Source organism: Podarcis raffonei, chromosome 1 (genome assembly GCF_027172205.1).
Source record: "Podarcis raffonei isolate rPodRaf1 chromosome 1, rPodRaf1.pri, whole genome shotgun sequence".
Taxonomy (NCBI): domain Eukaryota; kingdom Metazoa; phylum Chordata; class Lepidosauria; order Squamata; family Lacertidae; genus Podarcis; species Podarcis raffonei.
In genome coordinates, this window is record NC_070602.1 from 57,172,625 (window position 1) to 57,197,878 (window position 25,254).

At 43.2% G+C, this 25,254-nt stretch overlaps 2 protein-coding genes across 2 annotated transcripts in view; one reads left to right on the forward strand and one right to left on the reverse strand.

The window, feature by feature from the left end:
• Window positions 1-22,895, reverse strand: part of CAT (catalase) — a 46,241-nt gene extending 23,346 nt beyond the window's left edge. Inside the window, exon 1 of the mRNA XM_053388224.1 lies at window positions 22,779-22,895. Within this exon, the coding sequence (XP_053244199.1) occupies window positions 22,779-22,802 (24 nt within the window). The 5' untranslated portion in view covers window positions 22,803-22,895. The remainder of the gene's footprint in view (window positions 1-22,778) is intronic.
• Window positions 22,896-23,073: 178 nt separating this feature from the next.
• Window positions 23,074-25,254, forward strand: part of ABTB2 (ankyrin repeat and BTB domain containing 2) — a 148,603-nt gene continuing 146,422 nt past the window's right edge. The window contains exon 1 of the mRNA XM_053388200.1: window positions 23,074-24,574. Coding sequence (XP_053244175.1) covers window positions 23,701-24,574 — 874 coding nt within the window. The 5' untranslated portion in view covers window positions 23,074-23,700. The remainder of the gene's footprint in view (window positions 24,575-25,254) is intronic.

Below are 25,254 nucleotides of genomic sequence, written 5' to 3' on the forward strand. Positions count from 1 at the left end.
AATCATAAGTCAAGAACTTTCCATTGCTATGCAGAAACTATTCCTTGCCGCCCTTTGCATGGTTGCCAGATTCAGTTCATGATTAACTGTGTTAGATGTATGTAATACAGGATTTGGAAGGTGCATTTTTTCATCTATTTCGTGTTGGGGAGCATCACTTTATACAGGTTTGAAGTGCAGTCAAACGGCCACCTGGATACACATGTGCCTCACTAAATCTGCACCTAGGTTTGTATGTATCGAATGAATTATTCATGTGCAGCAGCATCCAGTGCCACCCTATGCTTGTAAGGCGGCTTCTTGGATCTATACTCTTTGCTCATGCTCAGCACCATTCACTGCAGATTTATACATACAGAAGAAGGGGACTGCATGGGCTAACTAAACACGTTTTGGCATGATGGTTTTGTAGTGCTAGACTTACTAATACCTATCAAAATAGAAACATGATGAACTCACAGTGAAGTACTTAACTATGTATGTATGTATGTATGTATGTATGTAGAGAGAGAGAGAGAGATGTATGCTAGCACATTAACAAAGGTCTCTAAGTGAAATACAATAAATAACAAAACAATTTTAATACCTGCTAGACATAACACCCAAAGCAACAAACAAAATTAATCACATTAATCTTTTTAATGCTCTTTTCACTACTGGCAATTTTAGAGAAAGTCTTTTCAGATGTTTCCACACTGTATTTGTAATAAAACATTCTTTAAGCTTACCATGTGAACCTCCCTCCAATCTATTAAAAGTTCACCCCAACCTCTCACCTCTCTCAAAACACCCATGTGAGCACTGTACTGGCACCACTGCCCTTCGTTGCCTTCACACTGTTCTAGTAAGCGGCAGTGATGCCACTGTGAGTGAAAGAGACTAGCAAGAATCCAGAGAGTTACTGACACTCCTGCAAGAGGCTAGCCTAAAAACATTTCTGAGTTTTATCACATCATATACAACACATACAAGTTTGAAATTTCAACAGCATTTTGCTACTTATTTGCTTTAAAACATTCCTATCCTGCCTTTCCCCAGAGTCTACAGAGTGTAACAGAAATTAAAACCATACTACGCACACTCATGAAGAAAAACAAGGCTGTAATCCTATACCCAATCCAACAGGATTTAGACTTGCTAGGTACTGCACTGCTAAGCTCCTTTTGGCTCAAAGGAAAATTCCACCGGTCTTTGTATTCTGACCAACTGCGAGGTGTATTTAACACTTAAACAGACTAATTTAAAGAGCATGATCATGATTTCGCTCATGCATTTCTAGAAACTCAAAATACCTGATGTTAAGAGTGTTGGACTAGGACCTGGGAGACCAGGGTTCAAATCCCTGCTCAGTCATGAAACTCACTGAGTGACTTTCCCTATAGCAGCGGGTATGAATATGAATCTGGATAACTATATAAAATTAAATAATTATAAATCTAGCCATAAGTTATTTTAATAAAAACCTTTATGTAACTGAAATCAACTGAAATCAACCCATAACTGCATTCATATTCTTTTAATGGAATCTATCACAAGTCACAAATATTTTATCCAACTGCATATTGTATACGTATCTAATATGTACATAATTTATGACTGCAGTATTCTGTTAACTATAATAGGAGGCTAAATGTAGCCAACAGCTATTTATGGCAACTCACCAGGAGCTTGATAAATCACCTAGTTTTCCTGCCTGGTTGTGATTAGGGAAAAAACAGGATGTGACCAACTACATCATGTGACCACTATACCATATGATGGTATAGTGTCTACCATAGACACTAACCAATTTCTCACAAACAATTGTGGATCAGAGTATACCTCATTAAATGTATGTAATCCAAAACTGAGACACATATACACATTTGGGGGTTGGTAATAGAGGGGAATCAATGGGAAACAAAATTAAAAAGAACAGACATATCTCAAAAAGCAATTGACAAGAAAATATTGTTGATAACACACATATCCTGGTGTTGGCAAACTAATGTAGTATTGCTAACAATCTGTAATCTGAAGCAAGTGGAACTGAATTTCTTTATCATGTTGTCTATTCTCAAGTTTGGTAAATCACAAATTACTGGTATGCGCATTTGCTCAGGTCCTAACAACCTCTGAACTAGTAAATCATATGTAAGTAACTTTGTATCCCAACCCACCTTCTTCAATATACTGCTGAAACAACACTTTTGAATTAATAGCACAAATCATGTCAACACTGCTAAAAGTAAACAGGCAGTGCATGAATGTTAAATGGGCAAGAATAGTAACTAGCACTTAACGGATTGTATGTGGGGTTTTGTTTTAGTTCTGTTTATAAAAAAGAACTGTGTGTTTTACAGTGGTAATATTAAAGCCTAATGAGCCTCTGCTAGTGTTGTTGCTCCCATGCCATGGAACATCGTCCAACAGAGATTCAGCAGGTACCCTTACTCTGGACTTTCAGGCTTCTCTTGAACAGCTTTTTATGCCGACAGTCCTTTATGGCTCTTTAATTTTTTAATTTTTGATTAGCCAATCACTTTAAAGATTATCTGTATTTTTTAAAATAGTATTTCATGTTTTAATGTTGTGCATTTGCCCTGATGTTTTACGATATGGTGGCACAGAAATACACACACACACACACACACACTATATATATATATATATATATATATATATATATATATATATATACACACACACACACACACACAGAGAGAGAGAGAGTATTCTAACACTGATAAAAACAGTATTTATTGATCAGTTACAATATATAGGTTCTGCCCATTTTGCTTCTTTAGGTTAATTAGGAAATGTTGAAAAGAAATTGCTCCCCAACTGACCTTTATCATGCTATATTATCTTTTGATACCCCCTTAATTTTGTTGATTATTGTACTTATATCCTACTCTTCCATTTGGGAGCGCAGAGCAGCTTGCTTGTGAGCCCCAGTGGTCTTATCCTGCCCCAATCTTCACCATACTTGGGTAGTTTCCACACTATTTAGCAGTTTTGAAGTGTTTGGCCTTGGGCTGCTGTTTTGGGGACAGACACCTGCCTTGACTAGGCAAAACTAATTATGTGTTTCTTTGCCTCCTGCCCATATCACCTTTGCTTGGATAATGAAAAGATACCTTTAGGGCTGTCTAATCCAACACCCATGAAGAGCCATTTACAACTTGTTCTAGGCACGAACTGTTTTAGACAAAAACATAAGGGGAGAGAAAGTTTCATACAATTTCTTTTGCCACTTAGGGTTGATATTGGAAAGTGCTTTCTAGGTGGATGCAGCAAAAGCACCTATAATGCATGAATTCTGTATTCTCTCAGCTTGCTGCAACCTGCCCAGGCCCCACAGCTTGGGATAGGCCCACAAACCCCAGCTTTTTAAAGAGCATGGGGGTCTTTAGTAGGAAGGAGGTTTTTTATATGTTGCTAATTTGTGCAATAGAATATGTAATTATCTTCAGCTGTGGGTAATAACAGGTTTTGTAGTAAGTTTGGGTTTTTAAATAAGATTTTGATAAAGCTTTATGTGATACTGTAAGATAAAAGAAGCTAATTTAGATTAAAAAAAGAGAAAGGAAAAAGCAGAGTCTTCTCTCAAAGGAAGCTCTTAACCCTTAACATTACAGACCTCATATTTACTTTCAGACTTATTAACTGAAGGAGAGAAGCGGGCTGTGATTTCTGCTTTCAAAGCAGGCACTGGCACCAACTTCAAACCGTGAACTACATGAGATGAACTCTCCACGTTCTGTCGTCAGAGGAAGGGAATATCTACTCTTCATTTACATACCACCCAGTTATCTTACCTGAGATGATTCATCCAACAGGGCAGGTGCTTCTCTGATTCCATACGTAATAACATTGAACTGAATTCAGAGGGACCCTCCTGTTTTCACCACTCTTGCTAACAAATCTTTACATTAAAAAACAGCCTTGCCAATAAAACGAGACGAGAGTGAATAAAATGGAACTAAATCCAGATTTGAGGGTGGTTCAAATCTGCCTGAGTTCAAAAAGCCAAGTTTATGATGTAAAAGTACCATTGTGTTAGTCGTTATTCCTTGCTGCCCAGGTGGAAGCTATCTCTAGGAGGGTCTTTACCGCCTTGAGCTGGTTTGCCAGCTATACCACCTCTTTAATTAACTTGAGCCACACAATTTTTGTGCATTTTCAAACTTGTCATCTGCTCCCCAGAGTAAGTTTTCTAAATCTCTCACAAGTGAAAATACACTCTGGCACTGAACATGAAGTTCAATAGACTTTGAAAGCTGTGTTAATTAATAAGCTGCTTATACAATCAAGTCCAATTGATTGCTGCCATCTTTGTCACAGCAAATACACAGGACATTATCACACGGAGAAGAAAACAAAAAGAAAGTCACTCATCACCCTAATTTTTTACAACTATTAATCTCTGTCCTCCACTTCTACCTGTACCGTGTTTATTTCCAGCAGATAAACATCAGTAGTCACAAGTATCAATTAAGCAGCTCAGGTGTAGTTTCAACTGATTTTTTGGGGCAGGGGGAAGATGCATTATATACCAAATGGCTAGCGACGTGTTGATCTAAATTGATTACAGCTATTTTCCATGCTAGCTGCATGTGGTGCATAGTCCAGTTATCTTCTGCAGGATTATTTGTGTATGTCTCTGAATAAGATTCTACTCCTTGTTCTTGGAACTACCTCCTAGTTTGCATTAATGAAGAGCATTAAATATGAAAGATACTGAAGCATTTTCTGTACAGAGGGATGAAGAAACACTAAGTAAACAATACAAAGTTTTGAGTGCTCACTTGAAGGTGTGGTTGCTTCTCAACACTGCCCAACCTTTTGCACAGTTTGCAGATCTGACCTACATTCTACAGAGAGGTTTCACACATGAGCTGTTATCAAAGCACTGTAAAAATGTATTATAGCTATATAACCACAACCATTTTTCTGGATTAAATACAGTAATAAACAGCAAGCTTGTGCATGCCTTAATTTTTTTAAAAAATGGGAAAACATTATGACTGTGGTTCCAAATCCTAGAATAGGACTACGTTCCCCCAAAAAGAGAGTTTATCATTCTTGAGGGATCACAGTGGCGGTGTTATTGATAAAGGGGTGGATATTTCAGGACAGGCATCTAACTGCAAAACTATAGAAGATGTCTGGGTCATGTTTTAGCAAAGAGAGATATTTTTTTACCAACTGCGACTTCAGACAGGAGTGGGGAGAACAGTGCATATTTCCCTTTTTTATACAGCTGCTACAAGGTACAAGAAGCCTGTCCTTTGCACCAGGACGTCCTTTGACAACAGTGCGGCTGTTGCCTCTACACAAACATAGCAAGGTTAGCCTCCTCTGAAGAATACACATATACCAATTCATTACATGAGAACCAGCTACTGCATTCCAGACAATATACGAGTCTAATATATCTAGGGTTCTTCACATAAAAACAGGGATTTCAAAAATTAACTGCCAAGACTCTCTTGCTTGTTTTCATTGCTGTTGGAAAGCATTAGGTATTTCACAGTTGTAAATGACTGGTTCTCAACTAATCCATGTTTCATTTTAGGTCAGTGAATGAAATGCATTTTCTGTGGGAAATGTATCAAGATAATCCACCAAGCAGCTCGGTATCTGAAAGACCTGTGGTGCTGAACTGCTTAACTCTATCTCACTAGGTAATTAAGAGAGCTCATGAGTCATTATATCTATCAATACCTTGTCTAGGTGCGGCTATTTCTTTTGTAACATCCTCCAACACAATCAGATACATACTTGGAACTAGGACACATGGGTAATTTGTGTATTCTGCATTAGGGAAGAGCTGCTGCAGCAATTCAGTCTTGTTTGATAGGATGAAGGTGCATAACTACTTGGCAATGACAGGAGCGGGAGGAAGTCTTTATAAGTGATTTTTCATTAAAAGATTTATTCATATGTAGCTCATCTTTGCAAATGAATGAACCGTATGCAGAATGATAAGCAAGCAAAGTGTATGAATTTGAGGTGAGTTACTCAGGATAATGTCTCACTGGGTACTGCAGTCCAGTCCATGACTGGCTGCTGCTTTGAACCAAAGCTTGCTGAAGCTGTGAGGGGAGAAACAAAAGACCCTCCTGGGTGTACTCCCTTCACTTAAGCTTTCCAGGTGAAAATATGTGTCAATAAATCATATTTCTAAGACACTCCAGACTCCGCTGTGCCTTGATTTTCCAGTGGAAACCAACCAGACACCTAAAACCGCCTCAAATCTGGCTTCTACTTGGCAGAGAATGGGGTGGCAGGCAACACTACGCTTTCAAACTAGAAGCTTTACCAAAATAAAGTATCTTTTCTTTTCTTTACTTTCTCCCAACTTCTAAGATGCCTAGGAGTCTTTAAGAGAACTAGGGACAGTTACAGCTTATCAACTCTCCCCATAGCTAGGAAATTACTAGTCAGCCAAAATCTCCAAACCTCCAAAAGGCATTTCTGCTTGAAGAAGAAGAAGAGTTTGGATTTGATATCCCGCCTTTCACTCCCTTTAAGGAGTCTCAAAGCGGCTAACATTCTCCTTTCCCTTCCTCCCCCACAACAAACACTCTGTGAGGTGAGTGGGGCTGAGATACTTCAAAGAAGTGTGACTGGCCCAAGGTCACCCAGCAGCTGCATGTGGAGGAGCGGAGACGCGAACCCAGTTCCCCAGATTACAAGACTACCGCTCTTAACCACTACACCACACTGGCACTGCTTGCTGGATGGAAGTATCACCCTTCTCCTCCCTCTGTTCTGAAGGTTCTCCTGACCTTCTCAAGCAGATTTGGGAAGGTTGAGGGAGTGGGGAGAGAAAAGAAGGCCAAGTCCTATTTCTGGTTGCACCAGTTTCCGCTAGAGCCGTGATTTTCAAACTTTTTTCTCTGGGCCACACTTTCAGAATAAAAATTTGCTCACACCACACTGAATTTTTTATTGGCAAGAAATACATTGGAAAACAAAAAGCAACAACTCCTAGCAGTGCTAATATAGAATACAACTACTTTATAATATGATTGTGGTGCATCCAGAAAGTATAAAACAATGCAGCTACATAATAACGTTCTGTTGTTTTCCTCTATTTGTTTGCATTGCTCGTTTAAGAAGGCCTTCTTGTTTCTCCTTGCTATTCTTTGGAAATCTGCATTCAGTTTCCTGTATCTTTCACTATCTCCCTTGCATTTTGCTTGCCTTCTCTCCCCCGCTATTTGTAAGGCCTCATTGGACAGCCACTTTGCTTTCTTGCATTTCCTTTTCATTGGGATGGTTTTCGTTGCTGCCTCCTGTATAATGTTACGAGCCTCCATCCATAGTTCTTCAGGCACTCTGTCCACCAAATCTAAATCCTTAAACCTGTTCCTCACTTCCACTGTGTATTCATAAGGGATTTGACTTAGATTGTATCTTACCGGCCCAGTGGTTTTTCCTACTTTCTTCAGTTTAAGCTTGAATTTTGCTATAAGAAGCTGATGATCTGAGCCACAGTCAGCTCCAGGTCTTGTTTTTGCTGACTGTATAGAGCTTCTCCATCTTTGGCTGCAGAGAATATAATCAATCTGATTTCGATGATGCCCATCTGGTGATGTCCATGTGTAGAGTCGTCTCTTGTGTTGTTGGAAAAGCGTGTTTGTGATGAACAGCTTGTTCTCTTGACAGAACTCTATTAGCCTTTGCCCTGCTTCGTTTTGATCTCCAAGGCCAAACTTGCCAGTTGTTCCTTTTATCTCTTGCCTCCCTACTTTAGCATTCCAATCCCCTATAATGAGAAGAACATCCTTCTTTGGTGTCACTTCTATAAGGTGTTGTAAGTCTTCATAGAATTGGTCAATTTCAGTTTCTTAAGCACCAGTAGTTGGTGCATAAACTTGGATTACTGTGATGTTAAAAGGTCTGCCTTGGATTCGTATCGAGATCATTCTATCGTTTTTGAGATTGCATCCCAGTACAGCTTTCGCAACTCTTTTGTTGACTATGAGGGCCACTCCATTTCTTTTACGGGTTTCTTGCCCACAGTAGTAGATGTGATGGTCATCCGAACTGAATTCACCCATTCCCGTACATTTTAGTTCACTGATGCCCAGGATGTCAATATTTATTCTTGCCATCTCATTTTTGACCACCTCCAACTTACCCAGGTTCATGGTTCTTACATTCCAGGTTCCTATGCAATATTTTTCTTTACATCATTGGACTTTCCTTTCACTTCCAGGCATATCCGCAACTGAGCGTCCTTTCGGCTTTGGCCCAGCCGCTTCATCAGCTCTGGATCTACTTGTACTTGCCCTCCGCTCTTCCCCAGTAGCATGTTGGACGCCTTCCGACCTGAGGGGCTCATCTTCCAGCGTCATAACTTTTATATGCCTGTTGTCTTTGTCCATGGAGTTTTCTTGGCAAGGATACTGGAGTGGCTTGCCGGTTCCTCCTCCAGGTAGATCACGTTTGGTCAAAACTCTCCACTATGACCTATTCATCTTGTGTGCCCTGCTTGGCGTAGTTCATAGCTTCTCTGAGTTCTTCAAGCCCCTTCGCCACAGCAAGGCAGTGATCCATGAAGGGGAAACAGACAGGGAACAGAGGAAAACAACAGAATGGGAAGAACCAGAGATCTGTTCAAGAAAATTGGAGATATGAAAGGAACATTTCGTACAAAGATTACCATAATAAAGGACAAAAGTGGTAAGGACCTAACAGAAGCAGAAGACATCAAGAAGAGGTGGCAAGAATACACAGAGGAATTATACCAGAAAGATATGGATGTCTCGTGCACCCCAGGTAGTGTGGTTGCTGACCTTGAGCCAGACATCCTGGAAAGTGAAGTCAAATGGGCCTTAGAAAGCACTGCAAATAACAAGGCCAGTGGAAGTGATGGTATTCCAGCTGAACTATTTAAAATTTTAAAAGATGATGCTGTTAAGGTGCTACACTCAATATGCCAGCAAATTTGGAAAACTCAGCAGTGGCCAGAAGATTGGAGAAGATCAGTCTACATCCCAATCCCAAAGAAGGGCAGTGCCAAAGAATGTTCCAACTACCGCACAATTGCACTCATTTCACACGCTAGCAAGGTTATGCTTAAAATTCTACAAGGAAGGGTCAAGCAGTATGTGGATCGAGAACTCCCAGAAGTGCAAGCTGGATTTAGAAGAGGCAGAGGAACCAGAGACCAAATTGCAAACATGCGCTGGATTATGGAGAAAGCTAGAGAGTTCCAGAAAGACATCTACTTCTGCTTCATTGACTATGCAAAAGCCTTTGACTGTGTCGACCACAGCAAACTATGGCAAGTTCTTAAAGAAATGGGAGTGCCTGATCACCTCATCTGTCTCCTGAGAAATCTCTATGTGAGACAAGAAGCTACAGTTAGAACTGGATATGGAACAACTGATTGGTTCAAAATTGGGAAAGGAGTACGACAAGGCTGTATTTTATCTCCCTGCTTATTTAATTTATATGCAGAATACATCATGCGAAAGGCTGGGCTGGATGAATCCCAAGCTGGAATTAAGATTGCCGGAAGAAATATCAACAACCTCAGATATGCAGATGACACAACCTTGATGGCAGAAAGTGAGGAGGAATTAAAGAACCTTTTAATGAGGGTGAAAGAGGAGAGCGCAAAATATGGTCTGAAGCTCAACATCAAAAAAATGAAGATCATGGCCACTGGTCCCATCACCTCCTGGCAAATAGAAGGGGAAGAAATGGAGGCAGTGAGAGATTTTACTTTCTTGGGCTCCATGATCACTGCAGATGGTGACAGCAGCCACAAAATTAAAAGACGCCTGCTTCTTGGGAGAAGGGCAATGACAGGCCTAGATAGCATCTTGAGAAGTAGAGACGTCACCTTGACAACAAAGGTCCGTATAGTTAAAGCCATGGTTTTCCCAGTAGTGATGTATGGAAGTGAGAGCTGGACCATAAAGAAGGCTGATCGCCGAAGAATTGATGCTTTTGAATTATGGTGCTGGAGGAGACTCTTGAGAGTCCCATGGACTGCAAGAAGATCAAACACATCCATTCTTAAGGAAATCAGCCCTGAGTGCTCACTGGAAGGACAGATCGTGAAGCTGAGGCTCCAGTACTTTGGCCACCTCATGAGAAGAGAAGACTCCCTGGAGAAGAAACTGATGCTGGGAAAGATGGAGGGCACAAGGAGAAGGGGGCGACAGAGGACGAGATGGTTGGATAGTGTTTTCGAGGTTACCAGCATGAGTCTGACCAAACTGCGGGAGGTAGTGGAGGACAGAGGTGCCTGGCGTGCTCTGGTCCATGGGGTCACGAAGAGTCGGACACGACTAAACGACTAAACAACAACAACATAATAACATGATTCATTCCCAAAATATAATTACAAATGTGAGCATATGTGGCAATATAAGGCAAGGAATCTTATTGGACCTACCAGTAAATCTGCTCTTAAGATACAGCAGATATCCCAATGTTAGTGGACAATGATAGCATCTACTTGAGAAAGCTGCCATCCCACACAATTATTGGTAAGTCATACAGTCATGTGAACGGTTATGCAATCTCATATCAACATATATCATTCTGGTTTCATTTTAAGAGTTTCAGTTGGCTGTCAACAGAGAATACTTAAATGCTTCATCAGATTAGACCTCAAGGCAACAATATGTTCGTTGCTGCAAGAACGTACATACAAGACGTACAAACTACATAAAAAGATATGTTTATATTTATTAGCTCTCAACATTGCATTGTTACTTTAAAAAGATTTATACCCTGCTATTCTTACAAAATGTACAACAAGTGAAGGAGCACGTTAAGTGACCTTGACACCAGTTATTGTGGAGAAAAGTGGTAAGAGCTTATTTATTACTTATTAAATTCATAGCTTTCCTCCCAAAGTTATGCAGATTTTACATAATCTGCTCTGAGCTTCACTATTTATTTATGCAAGTCAGCCCAGTATCTGCACAGAACAGCTGACAAACCCTCTTTGCTGAAATGACTGCTCTGATCACAAGGGAGGGATGATTCCTACATGGGTCAGGGCCACAGCTGTCAACAGATTTAAAAATAAGGGATCAGCAGCCTCAAAAATAAGGGATCAGCAGCCTCACCTGTCCCGGGGACAGTCTATGGGATATCTAACAATCCAGGATAGCAGTGGGAAGCAGCGGGAAGCAGCGCTGGAATAAGGGGATTTCCCGCCAAAAAAGGGAAGGTTGACAGCTATTGTCAGGGCACTGGGCTCTGCCTACCCTAGCCACTGTCTCCTAAATTGGGCTGGGGATTCCCTTGGTGGAAAGATCAGACCCTCAAACTGGGGCCAATGAGAGTTGGAATCCAACAAGATCCAGAAGGCACCATAAAAGCCGCCTGCTGGATTAGGCCAATGGCCTATCTAGTCCAGCATCCTGTTTTCACAGTGGCCAACCAGGTGCCTGTGGGAAACCCACAAGCAGGACCTGAGGATGTACAAGAGCACACTCCCTTTCTGTGATCTCCAGCAACTGGCATTTAGAAGCATGCTCCCTCTGGCTGTGGAAGGTCCAAGGTCTGTGAACGCAAAACATAATCATCACTAGTAGCCATTGATTAAGACTTATCCTCCATAAATTTGTCTAAACCTCTTTTAAAGCCATCTAAGTTGGTGGTTATCATTGCCTCCCGTGGGAGAGAGTTCCATAGTTTAACCACATTGGATAAGCCTGATTTACAAGAGTATTAAGTAACAGACTCACTTTGGTAGCATAGAATTTAAGAACTTGTTCCTTTCACATATGTGTTTACGTTTCTTCCAAGTTAAGATTCAGAATTTCAAGATAATTTAAATACTTGAAGACATTCCAACCGCAATGTAAAGAATATAAGGGTAGAGATCAGGAGCATACATGGATCCCTGAGACACAAACGTTAACTTCTGGAATAGTTTTGCTAATGTGTCCGTATCCCTATCTACCCATTAAAAAAAAAAAAAAACTGTAATTAATTCATTAGTGTAAGAAGACAAATGAAATTGTGTCCCAACATATTTGGAACAGCGGCACACTCCTTTTCTACTGCACTCACAATGCCTGAAAAACTTGTTAGGGTGAAGTTATCTCAACTTCCCCAAGTACTACAATGTTATTACTGGAACTGTTAAATCTACAGACACAGTGGCGCTTGGCTTTAGTCATACTCACCCCCATAGAAATAAATATATGTCATCAGTGTATATGGTGCTTTACATAACTAAAGGGGGCTTCCATCCGGAGAAGCCTGAAATTTAAATTTTGACAGAAGAAGAGAAGAAAGGAGGAAATATGGATAATGTTGTGGTCTTGCCTTGAGCATCTCCAGACTCCTTCAATTATTCAGCAATGGGGCATGCATGTGGCAGGCATTACAGGTGGCTAGCCTACATACATGTATACATGTTGTGTGTGAGAGTGAGAAAAATTGGACCAGGTTATAAACTCCCCCCACCCCCGGTTTTGGCTAACTGGGTGGAAAAGGAGAGGTGCAAGTAAACAACACAGAAGAAAAACCTTTATCTATGCCCCTTTCCTAGCAACATGTGACATGAGCATATGTTCCTCTTACCAGTCACAACAACTTCTCCAGCAGATGCATGGCAGCTGAATCATGAAACCTCCTTATTCTAGAAACATTGGCATCTATTTGATCTGGGCTCAGCAGCCTTTGCCAACGCAGGGAAAGGTTATGTAAGCTCAGCAGACAACAAACTGGCCGTTGCATTCCAAGTTATTTGCACAAATGGATTTCGAAACCACCCAAAGTAAGATTCCATGTTTGTCAAGGCTGAGCAGGAATCAGCTGAATGCTCCAGGGAGTTGCTTATTAGGCCTCTGCTTTTCTAAATGGTTCTAACTGCCTTCATTAAATTTCTAAATTCTTTTTTTAAGGATTCACTATTATAACAAAGCTTTATTTTAAGGCTCCAGCAGCATAAGTAATCTTTAGTATGGCTTACTGGGTTTATAAACTGATTTGGTGAAGGAGTAGCAGGCTAAGCCTATGGAACATAAGAAGAAATTGGTGGGTTCTGTCAGGGAGGGGGAGAAAAACTTCTCATCTCTTTTATTAACATCATGTAGACTTTTTTTTTTTACACTCCCCTCTACCATGTACCCTCTTATTCAGCTTTCTTTTAAAACTTTGTGTAAAATTCCAAACACAAATGCTATAGCCTTTCCTCCTGGGAAAGATGAAGAGTAGCAATTTGAAGAGATGAGAGCCATCACCAAATATCTAAAGGGCTGTCACACGGAGGATGGAGCAAACTTCTTTTCTTCTGCTCTGGAGTCTAGGATTCAAGTTACAAGATGGAAGATTCCATCAGTAAGAGCTGTTTGACACTGGAGCAGACTCCAATGAGAGGTGCTGGACTCTCCTTCCTTGGAGGTTTTTAAGCAGAGGTTGGATGGCCATCTGTCATGGATGCTTTAGCTGAGATTCCTGCATTGTAGGGGGTTGGACTAGATGATGCTTTGGGGTCCCTTCCAACTGCACTGGAGCAGCAGATTCACCATGCTAGCCAGAGCAGTAAGGCTTATTGTGATTTTTCATTACCCAAGCTCCAAGATGGCATAGCAGAAGGGCCTGATCTGTGGGGGATTGGATCCAGCAAATCTTCTGGCACCCTGTCCCCAGGCTACCCACAACCCCCTGTTCTGAGCTTCTCTGATTGCTACTTCTTCCAGAAGAACCCCCCGCTGTGGCAGGCCCACCCAACTAGTGGTACTCCTCTATGCCAATGCAGGCCAGAGAAGAGGCTACTGCAAGCAATCCCATGCCCTCCCCACTCCATCAACAGCCACTGCACTCTAAACTGCACCGTTCTCAACAGAGATTACTTCTAAGCATGCACGTGCAATCCTACGCATGCTTACTCAACAGTAAGAGAGTTTGATGCTGTATCTGGAATAGTCTGTTATTACATCTTCAAAAGATACCCGCCAGATCAGTTGTTTAGCGTGTGGTGCCGATAATGCCAAGGTCACGTGTTTGATTCCCATACGGGGCAGCTGCATATTTCTGCACTTTGGCCTGGATGGTCCCTTCCAACTCTACAATTCTATTATTCTATGAACTATTTTCTGCAGCCAGTTTTCAACTGTAGAATAAAACGGGGTTCTCATCGTAAGAATGATCTGAAACGCCATCTGCTGAACAAGAAAAGAACTACCATTCAGCTTCATAATTCTGCAAATGCAGAACTGAAAGGCATTTCCTAAAAGCACACGTGGCAGGAAAATTTAAATATAAATCAATATAGGTGGCACCGAGTAGTAATAGTAATAGTAATTTATTATTTGTACCCTGCCTATCTGGCTGGGTTTCCCCAGCCACTCTGGGCGGCTTCTAACAAAGATTAAAAATACATTAAAGTGTCACACATTAAAAACTTCCCTGAACAGGACTGCTTTCAGATGTCTTCTAAATGTCAGGGAGTTGTTTATGTCTTTGACATCTGATGGGAGGGTGTTCCACAGGGTGGGCGCCACTACCGAGAAGGTCCTCTGCCTGTTTCCCTATAACTTAGTTTCTTGCAGTGAGGGAACTGCCAGAAGGCCCTCGGCGCTGGACCTCAGTGTCCGGGCAGAATGATGGGGGTGGAGACGCTCCTTCAGGTATACTGGGCCGAGGCCGTTTAGGGCTTTAAAGGTTAACACCAACACCAAGAACATCAATATGAACAAGCTGCTATTTAAAATTAATTTTGCACTGAATTAATAACTTGTTCTTTTTTTTGTCTAGGAGTATCCCCAAACACAGGTAGTGCTGTGGTGTAAACCACTGAGCCTTGGGCTTGCCAATCGGAAGGTTGGCGGTTTGAATCCCCACAATGGGGTGAGCTCCCATTGTTCGGTCCCAGCTCCTGCCAACCTAGTAGTTCAAAAGCACGTCAAAGTGCAAGTAGATAAATAGGTACCATCCCGGCGGGAAGGTAAATAGTGTTTCCATGCGCTGCTCTGGTTTTGCCAGAAGCGGCTTAGTCATGCTGGCCACATGACCCGGAAAAACTGTCTGTGGACAAATGTCGGCTCCCTCGGCCAGTAAAGCAAGATGAGAGCTGCAACCCCAGAGTAATTCGCAATTGGACTTAACTGTCAGGGGTCCTTTACCTTTTTATCCCAAAACTATGAAACCATTCCTTCAGAAGCAGTGTAACTCCAACATGTCAGTGGGAAATCTTCTGCACATGGGAATCACCCATCCACAGGCCTCCCTCGCTCCCTCTTTATTTCTCTCACACTCTCTCTCTCCCCCTCTCCCCCCCCTCGCACAGCCTTCTTTCCATAAGCCATCCATGTCCAATATTTACAGTCCCCATCTATACATGCCTAATTGGAAGTAAGCCCCATAAGTTCAATGACTCTTACTTCCAGATGTGGGTTTAGGACTGCAGCGTTATTAAGACTGTGAGTCTTGCATAAACAGTGCAAATGTTGGTTCTGCTGAAAGTGCCATACACTGCTCTGAGTTCAGTGCATAGGGCAGGGTATAAATAGAATAAATGCTTAAATTGGGGGAGAATCCACAATGAGTAATGTTCGCATATTGGAGCCATTAGAAACATGTGAGAACTACATTTCCTGTTTTGCTCTTGCTCATGCATCTGAAGTAGGCTCTTGCCTGCCAAAGGTGTGCAAAACTTGTTAGTGGTTAAGGTGCCATGGGACTCCGATGATTTTCCTGTTTCTGTTTGTTTTTCCCCTTTCTTTTAGTCAGAGCAGCTTTAAAGACAGGTCAAACTTAAGTAACTTAAGTAAACAATTCTCTAAACAAGTTTTGGTATGATGAAAAACCAACTAAAACAAAGACTTTTTTTTAAAAAAAATGACAGCTTTCAACAAATAGTCTGTTTTCTCAACCACTCACTTTTAAAGGAACTAAGGACCAAACTATATAGAAAATGCAAGATCTATTACTTGATTCCTCTACAACTTTCTATATGCTAAGAAACAGCTGTAGGAAGCGAAGGGTGGAGGGTTTAAATCAGGCATCCCCAAACTCGGCCCTCCAGATGTTTTCGGACTACAACTCCCATCATCCCTAGCTAACAGGATCAGTGGCTAGGGATGATGGGAATTGTAGTCCCAAAACATCTGGAGGGCCAAATTTGGGGATGCCTGGTTTAACTTGTGCTACAAACAGTTTCCCCAACTGAAATGACCTCTTCCAAAGCTGCTATTAGCTGTATTCGACTTATTCTATCCCTTTGATGGATTATAACAGCTTCAGAAAGACAGCAATTTAAGTCAGAGTGTTGAGGGGAGGGATTCAATCTGCCCCCACCCAGTGCCACAATCCTGATCCAACCTGTCACAACAGCAGCTGTTTTTACTTTGTTTTTTATTTGGCTAGCTTTCTATAGCCAAAAAACCCAACCCCTCAATTGGATTATTTGGGTAGGATTCCCTAAAAAGAAAAGTTTTTAGCTGGTATCAAAAACACTACAATGAAGGTTCCTCCCCAATATTAATAGGCTGTGAATTCCAGAGGATCGGTATTGCCACACTAAAATGATTGACTTCTTGCAGGTATGGAATGAACAAAAGGTGACACGTGTAAAAGTGCCAGCTCCACAGTTTCTTTTAAGGAAATAAAAGGATGTTGGGGGATCTGATCCGAAGTCTCCCTTATCATGTTTAGTGTGCCCATAAAAAGCAGTTTGCAGAAAGTGCATGAGAAAAGGAGAGAGGAAAAATGTTATTGTACAGTAGCTTGTATTTTTAAAAAAATAAAAAAGATGTCTTCATTTGCAATTCAGTAGCAGTAGAACTTGGCAGTAGCAGAGAATTGAAAACATCAAGCAAAACATTTGTAAACATGCATGAAAGCAGCTATCCTGTATTCATTATCTTGCTGAGTGCTGTGTCTTGTTTTATTTTTTCTTTAAACCCCCCCCCCCCAAATTATTCAGTTTAAGTGGCTCTCAGTGTGGGTTGCAACCAGTTAAAATGCATTTAAAATGCAGTAAAACTTTAAAATCACCAATCGGAACCGAAAAAATAAACCTCAGCAGCAACATTTGTCAGACAGCCAAATGACTTATTGAAGCGGAATATGTTAACCAACTTTATAAACAAATTCTGAGCTGTGGCAAGGCGCCACAACATAAAAGCCCATTTTCTCACCAAAGCCTCACCCAAAGACCCCAAGCGGTGCTCAGGTGGAAGAGCAAATGAGAAAACCAGCACATTTAGCAGTGAAACAATTCCCCCACATTGTTACATTTTGTATGTTCATTGAAAACTTTTTGTTTTCTCCTCACTCTTCCCAAATTATTCTATTTTACCGCCACAGTTTTATTTCTTGCTGGGTTTTGTGTTTTATATTTTTTTTCTGAGTACTGCTTGGGTACTCTTTGAATATAGAGTGGTTTATAAATTCAGATAAAACAAATGCAAATCCCTTCTCCCCAGCAGGTGAAAAAGGCCTTTTTATTAAGGCGGGTTTGTATTTTATTCGCCACTGCCTCTGTGGGTCTCTTTCTTTTTGTTGGTTTTATCTGGCTGTTTTTTATTGACTTGGATTTTATATTGCCTCTTTTGATATAGCAATATATTTTACGGGCAGTATAGATAACAAAATAATTGAGCGAGAAGAAATATTCCAGCTTGCACAATGGGACTCCCCCCCCCAAATAAATCCCATGCCAGCCCTACAATTGCTCCAGAAGAGTGGGGGAAGCCCCAGAACAATTTTAGGGGGCATGTCAAGGGGGTTGCGCAACCAGAAGTCATTTCGCTGGTACAAAGAGCTGCTTAGTGTTACTTTGGCTACTACCATATATGATTAACTTCTGGTATTTATTTTATTATTGTTAGCCAACTTGGACATGTTCTTGCGGAACAGCAGGGTCCAAATGTGAATAATTAAATGTACCACGGCGGCCTAATTTTTGCCACACAGGAGGGTCAGTCATAGCAGGCATCTTGAAACATGAGAATCAAGTATCATTCGGGGGTATTCCGAAAATCAGAAGGTTGTCTTAGGCTAGCCACTTCTTCTCTGCATTAGAAATATGACAAGAGACTCTTCCGTCGGAAGAGTCCGCAACCAGAAAGAGGAGGAGTATCAGGAAGAACGGAATAAATTTAATGATTATTTAGTTAAATTTGTTAAGTTAAACTAACTGAAAATAGCTTGCAGATACCTAATGGGCTAAGGATTTTATTTATGTTAAGTGATGAATTAATATGTTTAATTCCATAAGGTGAAGATCTAAGGATTTTAATGCTTAAGTTAAATTTTGTAAAAATTGGGATTTGAAAAACTGTTAAAAGGACATGCAATGAAATTCAACCAAAGGGAAGCGAGGAAGTCACCTAACAAAGTTAATAACTGTAATTTTCTTATGTTTGTTTGTTTTGTGTGTTTGTTTGTTTGTTTATAATATTGTGAAAACTAATAAAATTTTGGACAAAAAAAAAGAAATATGACAAGAGAATTTGCTATCAGGGATGGAGAATCTGTGGTCTTCAACTCCCATCAGCCTCTATCAGCATGGCCACTGATCAGGGATAATGGGAATTGAAATCCAGCAACATCTATGGTTCCCTACTCTACAAGCATATGAAGCACTTTGGTCAATCCAAAGCAGAGATGGGAAACCTGCAGACCTTCAGATGTGGCTAGACTAAAACTCCTGTCACCCCCTGGCCACTGGCTATGCTGGTTCAGCTGACAGGAAGGACTACAGGTTCTCCATGCCTGCTCTAAATCACAATATAAATGTTAATGCTGAAAAAGATAGAATATAAATATAGCATGCAATAAAATAATCATAATAAAGGAGTAAATGTGCACTGAACAGACTACAGACCTCTAGCAGTAAGATAGTGCTCTGAAACCACCAAAATGCAACCCACTGTAATTCTTTTGATGGCTTTTTATTAGCTTTGCTTTATGAAATAATTTATTTCTGAAAATAAGCTGATCTGCTTGCACTGACATCAGATGGTTGTTGTTGTTGTTAAAACTTGTATATTGCCCTTCATCTGAAAATCACAGGGCAGTTCACAACATAAAAATACAAAATGAGAGCAAAATACAGAAACGAAAAACAAAGCAATAACCCCCTCTTACACACACACATTTAAAAGGCCATAGAATGTTTAATCAGCCAAAGGCCTGGTTATTGCGAAAGGTTTTTGCCTGGTGCCTAAATATGAAGGCCTCCCTGGGAAGAGTATTCCAGGGAGCCACCGCAGAAAAAGGCTCTTTCTTGTGTTGCCACCCTCCAGACCTCTAATGGAGGAGGCACGTGAAGAAGGGCCTCAAATGATGATTGCAAGATCCGGATCAGTTCATAGGGGGAGAGACGGTCCTTGAGGTATTGTGACTTTATAGGTCAAAACCAGCACTTTGAATTGGGCCCAGGAACTAATTGGCAGCCACAGCAGGATTGGTGTAATAGGATCAAACCGTCTTGCCCTGGTCACTGAATCCTGCACCAGCTGAAGTTTTCAATGTCTTCAGAGGCAGCCCCACATGTAATGTGTTGCAGTAATCAATCAATCTAACCTAGAAGTTACCAGAGCGACAACTGCCCGAACTGATGAAAGGCATTCCACGCCACTGAGTCCATCTGAAGCTCAAGTGACAGCAAAGGAACCAGGAGTAGCCCCAAGCTACATTATATACCCGCTCTGATGGAGGGATATCGAAATTATTTCTGTGTTTGCTGTGGAGTCTCTCAGGAAATACACTACCGTTGCTGAACTTCCTTCTTACCAGAAGGTGGCACTCTTGTATCAAGCAATTACAGAACAGCTCAACTATCTAAAATACTAATAAAAAGCAGCTATTGATGGGGCAAACCCACCTTTTAATTAAAAGAAAAAGGTATCTGTATTCCATACTCAGCTCATGGTTCAAGGTCAAAAGTGTGTAAAAGTCCATACAAAGGCTTTTTTCAGAGTACAGCATGCTGCCGTAAATGAACAGGCTGACAATCCACTCGTTCATGTTATGAGATTCACGGCAGAGATATAAACTTAATCCAATGTTTATTTGTAAGCAGGCCCCACCAGATTCAGTTGGGCTTTCTCACAAGTAAATGGTGTGCAACCTTAGGATTTCAGCCTTAAGTTACTTGTTTTCATATCAGTATACTTGCATATTAATAATAATAATTTATTATTTGTACCCCGCCCATCTGACTGGGTTGTCCCAGCCACTCTGAGTGGCTTCCAGCATATATACAAACACAATAAAACAATAAACCTTAAAAAGCTTCCCTATGCAGGGCTGCCTTCCGATGTCTCCTAAAAGATATCTGTTTACTCATCTCCTTGACATCTGATGCGAGGGCATTCCACAGGGTGGGTGCCACCACCAAGAAGGCCCTTTGCTTGGTGTATCATATTTAGAATCATATAGTTGGAAGGGACCGTCTGCAATGCAGGAATATGCAGCTGCCCCATCTGGGGATCAAACCTGCAACCTTGGTGTTCTCAGCACCACGCTGTAACCAACTCAGCTATGTGTTATGCTATGATTTATGTACAGTGGAACCTCGGAAGCCGAATGCCTTTGAACTCGAACGTTTCAGCTCCCAAACCATCAAAAACCAGAAGTGATTATCTGATTTTCAAATGATTTTCAGAAGCCAAAAGTCTGCCCCGCTCCTGCAGCCAATCGGAAGCTGCGCCTTGGTTTTTTAACTGTTCCAGGAGTCGAACAAACTCCCGGAATGGATTAAATTTGAAAACCAAGGTACGACTGTGTTTCTTAGCTTTAGATGTTCAGATGTTAGCTGGCAGATGTTCCAAAGTGAGCAGCTGTTTTAGCCTTTTGCAGCAAAACCAACCAAGAGTCTTGTGGCACTTTAAAGGTTAGTGCATTTCTTACTGTCAATGTAAAAAACCTGGGGAGTTGGGATCTCAATAATAAACCAGGTTAATAAATCCAGGGCCTCTGCATTCCTGCAAATGATTGGAAAATACTCTCTTGGAAGCAAGAGAAGCTCCTTTGCTTGCCTAAGCTAGTTATCTTGGTCTAACTATCCTGCCTCCATGGACTATAGTTGCTTGATCCCAATCATGACATCTGACCCAAATCCTTGACTCCTCCCACCCTTTCATCTTTCCATGTTGCAATAACAAAGTAGCCAAGAGCTTTATTAAAAGTTGCATTAAGAATGTGTCTTAGTTTCAACATATCACTGCCGTGTTGTTTTCTGGAATCTGTTTTTCAGAGAGTGGGTGTTTTATCCTTAGGTATTTCCACACCAGAAATGGTGTAAACACATTTTAAAATGTTAATGCATGCTAGAAAATGGAATACATTGTTTTAATTTTCAAACTTAAGAATGTAAGAAAGGCTTGCTGGATCCAGCATCCTATTCTCACAGTGGTCTACTGCATGCCTAAGGGAACGGGCCAACACAGCTTTTAGCTTCAAATACAGACCTGAACTATTTTTAAAAAACACTAAAGCAATACAAGACCAAAAAAAAGTCTTGTGACTTCTTAAAGACTAACAAATCAAGGACACGCTTAATTTTGCTGCAACAATTTTGCAGCTACCCACTCTGGAATTTTTGGAAATTATGCCATTTATCAGGACTGTCTTTACCCGGGGGTGCAAGGGGTGAGGGGCACCCAGGTGCCGAATTCTGGGGGTTGCCAGGTGCCCACCGCTGAAGCCGCCTAAGCTCTTAACTATCTACCTGTTATGAAATAATAAATAATTTTGATCAAGCCAGAAAAACAAAATACATATATACCTAGGTATTACCGAAATGTATCGGGACGCGGGTGGTGCTGTGGGTTAAACCACAGAGCCTAGGACTTGCCGATCAGAAGGTCGGCGGTTTGAATCCCCATGACGCGGTGAGCTCCTGTTGCTCGGTCCCTGCTCCTGCCAACCTAGCAGTTCAAAAGCACATCAAAGTGCAAGTAGATAAATAGGTACCGCTCCGCAGGAAGGTAAACGGCGTTTCCGTGCGCTGCTCTGGTTCGCCAGAAGCGGCTTAGTCATGCTGGCCACATGACCCGGAAGCTGTACCCCGGCTCCCTCGGTCAATAAAGCGAGATGAGCACCCCAACCCCAGAGTCGGCCACGACTGGACCTAATGGTCAGGGGTCCCTTTACCTTTACAGAAATGTATACCTACGGTTTCACTAAAGGACTTTCGACTTTGTGCGCTCAAAGACACATACCAGCGGCGGCTAAACTAAATTTGGGGACGCTTGGCGGATCTTTGCACCCCGGCGGCACATATGCTAAAGACTCCCCTGCCCTTTATCCCACATTAGCAGCACTCAGAAGCGCCTCTTTGGAGGCAAAGGCATCTTGGAGGTGCCTTCAACACCTGAGGCTTAAAGCAGCTTTTTCTTAGCTCAGGCAAGCCTGTGCATTCATTCTGCGCCCTTCCTACTTTTAAAACATTCCCAAGTGGCCCAAGGAAGAAAACTCAAAGGCCTTCTTTCCCTGCTAAAAGCACAAGTCGGCAGCATCTAACAGCAATTGAAATGTCAATTGTCACTAGATTCTAGCTCTGCAGATTTTGCAACTGAGCAAACACCTGGAGCACCTAAGTCTGTCTTGTGGAAACTGTGCGGTCTGACTGCCGCTGACGTCCGATTTCCCCCACCACTCCAGTTCACTGAGCTTGTGCAGAGGGCGGCAGGTGCAATTCAAAGGACGCTCCCTCGGAAGAGAGAAAACTCCACAAATCGTCCTCCCCAGCAAACCACGTTTTGCAAGTTACGCGTCGTCCGCACGGGGAATCGGGGGTCGGAAGAAACACGTGTCGGGCTTCAAGCAGGCGGCCAACACCCTTTTACCTTTGCTGGGCGAGAGCGGGACATGACGGGACACGCGGTTTCTCGTCGCGCAGCAGAATCGCTCCAAGTTCTCCCCGCTTGTCGTCGCGGCTCCTGGGTTTGTCCGTCCCTCTCTCTCCGGCCGTCTTTCGTCTCGCGCGCTCCTCCTCCCGCCGCGACGTCACAGGTCCCGCCCGTCGAGATTTACATACGGGCCGCCCAGCTCGCCTTTCGGCGGCGGGCCCCGCCCCCGGAGCCGCCGATTGGTGCGGCTCCCCGCAGGTCATTTGCATGCCGCCTGCAGCTCGGTGCGCCCAGCCGGGCAGCACCAGAGAAGTTTCGCTCAAAGCTTCTGCAAGTGACTGAGACGGGGCGGGGGACGCGCGGCGGCGGCAGCAGCAGCAGCAGCAGCTCCCAGGGCTGCCTCGTCCAATCTCCCTTTCTTCTTCGCCTTCTGGAGGAGTCCCGGTGTGACACCGGATCGCCGTCTGGGAAAAGGCTGGCCTGCCCTCCTGAGCCACCCAGGAGGCTTCTCTCTCCGCCGCTGAAGGGCGCCCCGTTGGGAACGGCGCTGCCCTCTTGGAGCTTCTGAAAAGAGCTCTCTCTCTCTCTGCCTGATCCCCTCTTCTTCTTCTTCTTCTTTTTTCCTCCTCCTGGCCCCAGTATTTTCCATCCTTGCTCAAGGCGGAAAATAAATGATCTCACCCCTCGCCGTGGAATGGAGACAGCTGGCACCCAGCAGAACCTGAAGGAGCCCCAGGAGCTCGAGCGCAAACGGGACTCCTCTCCGGGAGCCTAAGGACCAGCGGGGCCGGCCAGCTCCTCGCCTCGGGCTTCTTTTGGAAGCAGCCCCCGATCTAGGGAGTTGGGTCCTGCGCTTGCTGCTGCTGCTGTTCTTTTCTTTTCTCCCTTGGCTTGGCGCGAGATCGCAGGTTCCTTTCCTATGGCTGGGATATACAGCTCCACTCTGAAGACCCTGGAAGACTTGACCCTGGACTCCGGGTATGGGGCTGGGGACTCCTGCCGCTCGCTCAGCCTCTCCTCTTGCAAGTCCAACTCGCAAGCCTTCGCGTCGTCTCAGCCCAGAGGCAACTGGTGGTACTACTCGGGCTCCATGAACAGTCGCAACAACAGCTGGGACACCGTCAACACCGTCCTGCCCGAGGACCCCGAAGTGGCGGACATCTTCTCCAGATGCGCCAAGCTGCCCGACCTGGAGGAATTCCCTTGGACGGAGGAGGACATTGGGAAGATACTCAGGAAAGGGAAAGCAGGAGGAGGGACCAAGAGGGACTTCACCCAAGAAGCGGTGCGGAGGCTGTCCGTGTTACTGCGGAGACCCTTAATCCGGATCTCCAGGGAGGCGCAGCGCCTGAGCGTGATGCACTCCAAGTGCACGCGCTTCGAGATCCAAAGCGCCATCAAGTTGATCCAGAGCTGGTCGTTGTCCGAGAGCTGCGTCCTGGCCACCGTCAAGGCGCTCTCGCTCTACAGCATGAGCGCCGGCGACGGGCTGAGGAAGGGCAAGTCGGCCAGGTGCGGCCTCACCTTTTCCGTGGGGAGGTTCTTCAGGTGGATGGTGGATACCAGGATCTCGGTGAGGATCCACGAGTACGCGGCCATCTCTTTGACGTCCTGCATGGAGAACCTGGTGGAGGAGATCAAGGCCAGAGTAGTGGCCAGCCAGAGCCCCGACGGAGGCGGAGGGGGAAGTGAGATCTCCGCAGAAGTTCTGGAGATGGTCATCAACAATGATGCTGAGCTTTGGGGAGTGCTGCAGCCCTATGAGCACCTGATCTGCGGGAAGAACGCAAATGGTAAGGAGCAGAGCTGTCAATTTAGCAAATCCAATGGGCCCGATCCGTACTTTTTGCCTGTCTTCTTACTTTTATACTGCTTCCTTGCATGGTTGGTTTTTGTGTTCTGATGGCGTTCAAAACTTTTATTTCGGTAAGACTTCTAAAGAGTCTGCTTCTTTCCAATGGGCAGAATATGAGTTTGATTGGGATCTTATGGAGTTGGCTTTGCCTTCAGGGCAAAGGCTGTAGCTCAGTGGTGCAGCATCTGTTTTGCATGCGGAAGGTCCTAGGTTCCACCCCTGGCATCTCCAGGCAGGGCTGGGGAAGAGCCAGTGCTAAATCATTAGGCATGCCACTGAGCTAAATGGACCAATGGTCTGATGTTGTATAAGGCAGCTTTCTACATTCACTGTATTTAGTGGTACGTTCGCAGGATTGCAAGTTAAATAAATAGTATAAACATACTAGATTATAGAATTGTAGAGTTGGAAGGGACCACAAGGTCCAACCCCCCTGCAAGGCAGGAATCTTTTGTCCAATGTAGGGCTTGAGCCCATAAGCCTGAGAATAAGAGGCTCATGCTCTACTGACTGAGCTACCAAGGTAAAATCGCCATTCGCTGCTCCACGCACCTTTTCTTCAGTCCCCACCTCCACTGGTATGTGGCCTCAAGAAGGATGCTCAGAAGGAAATGCAGC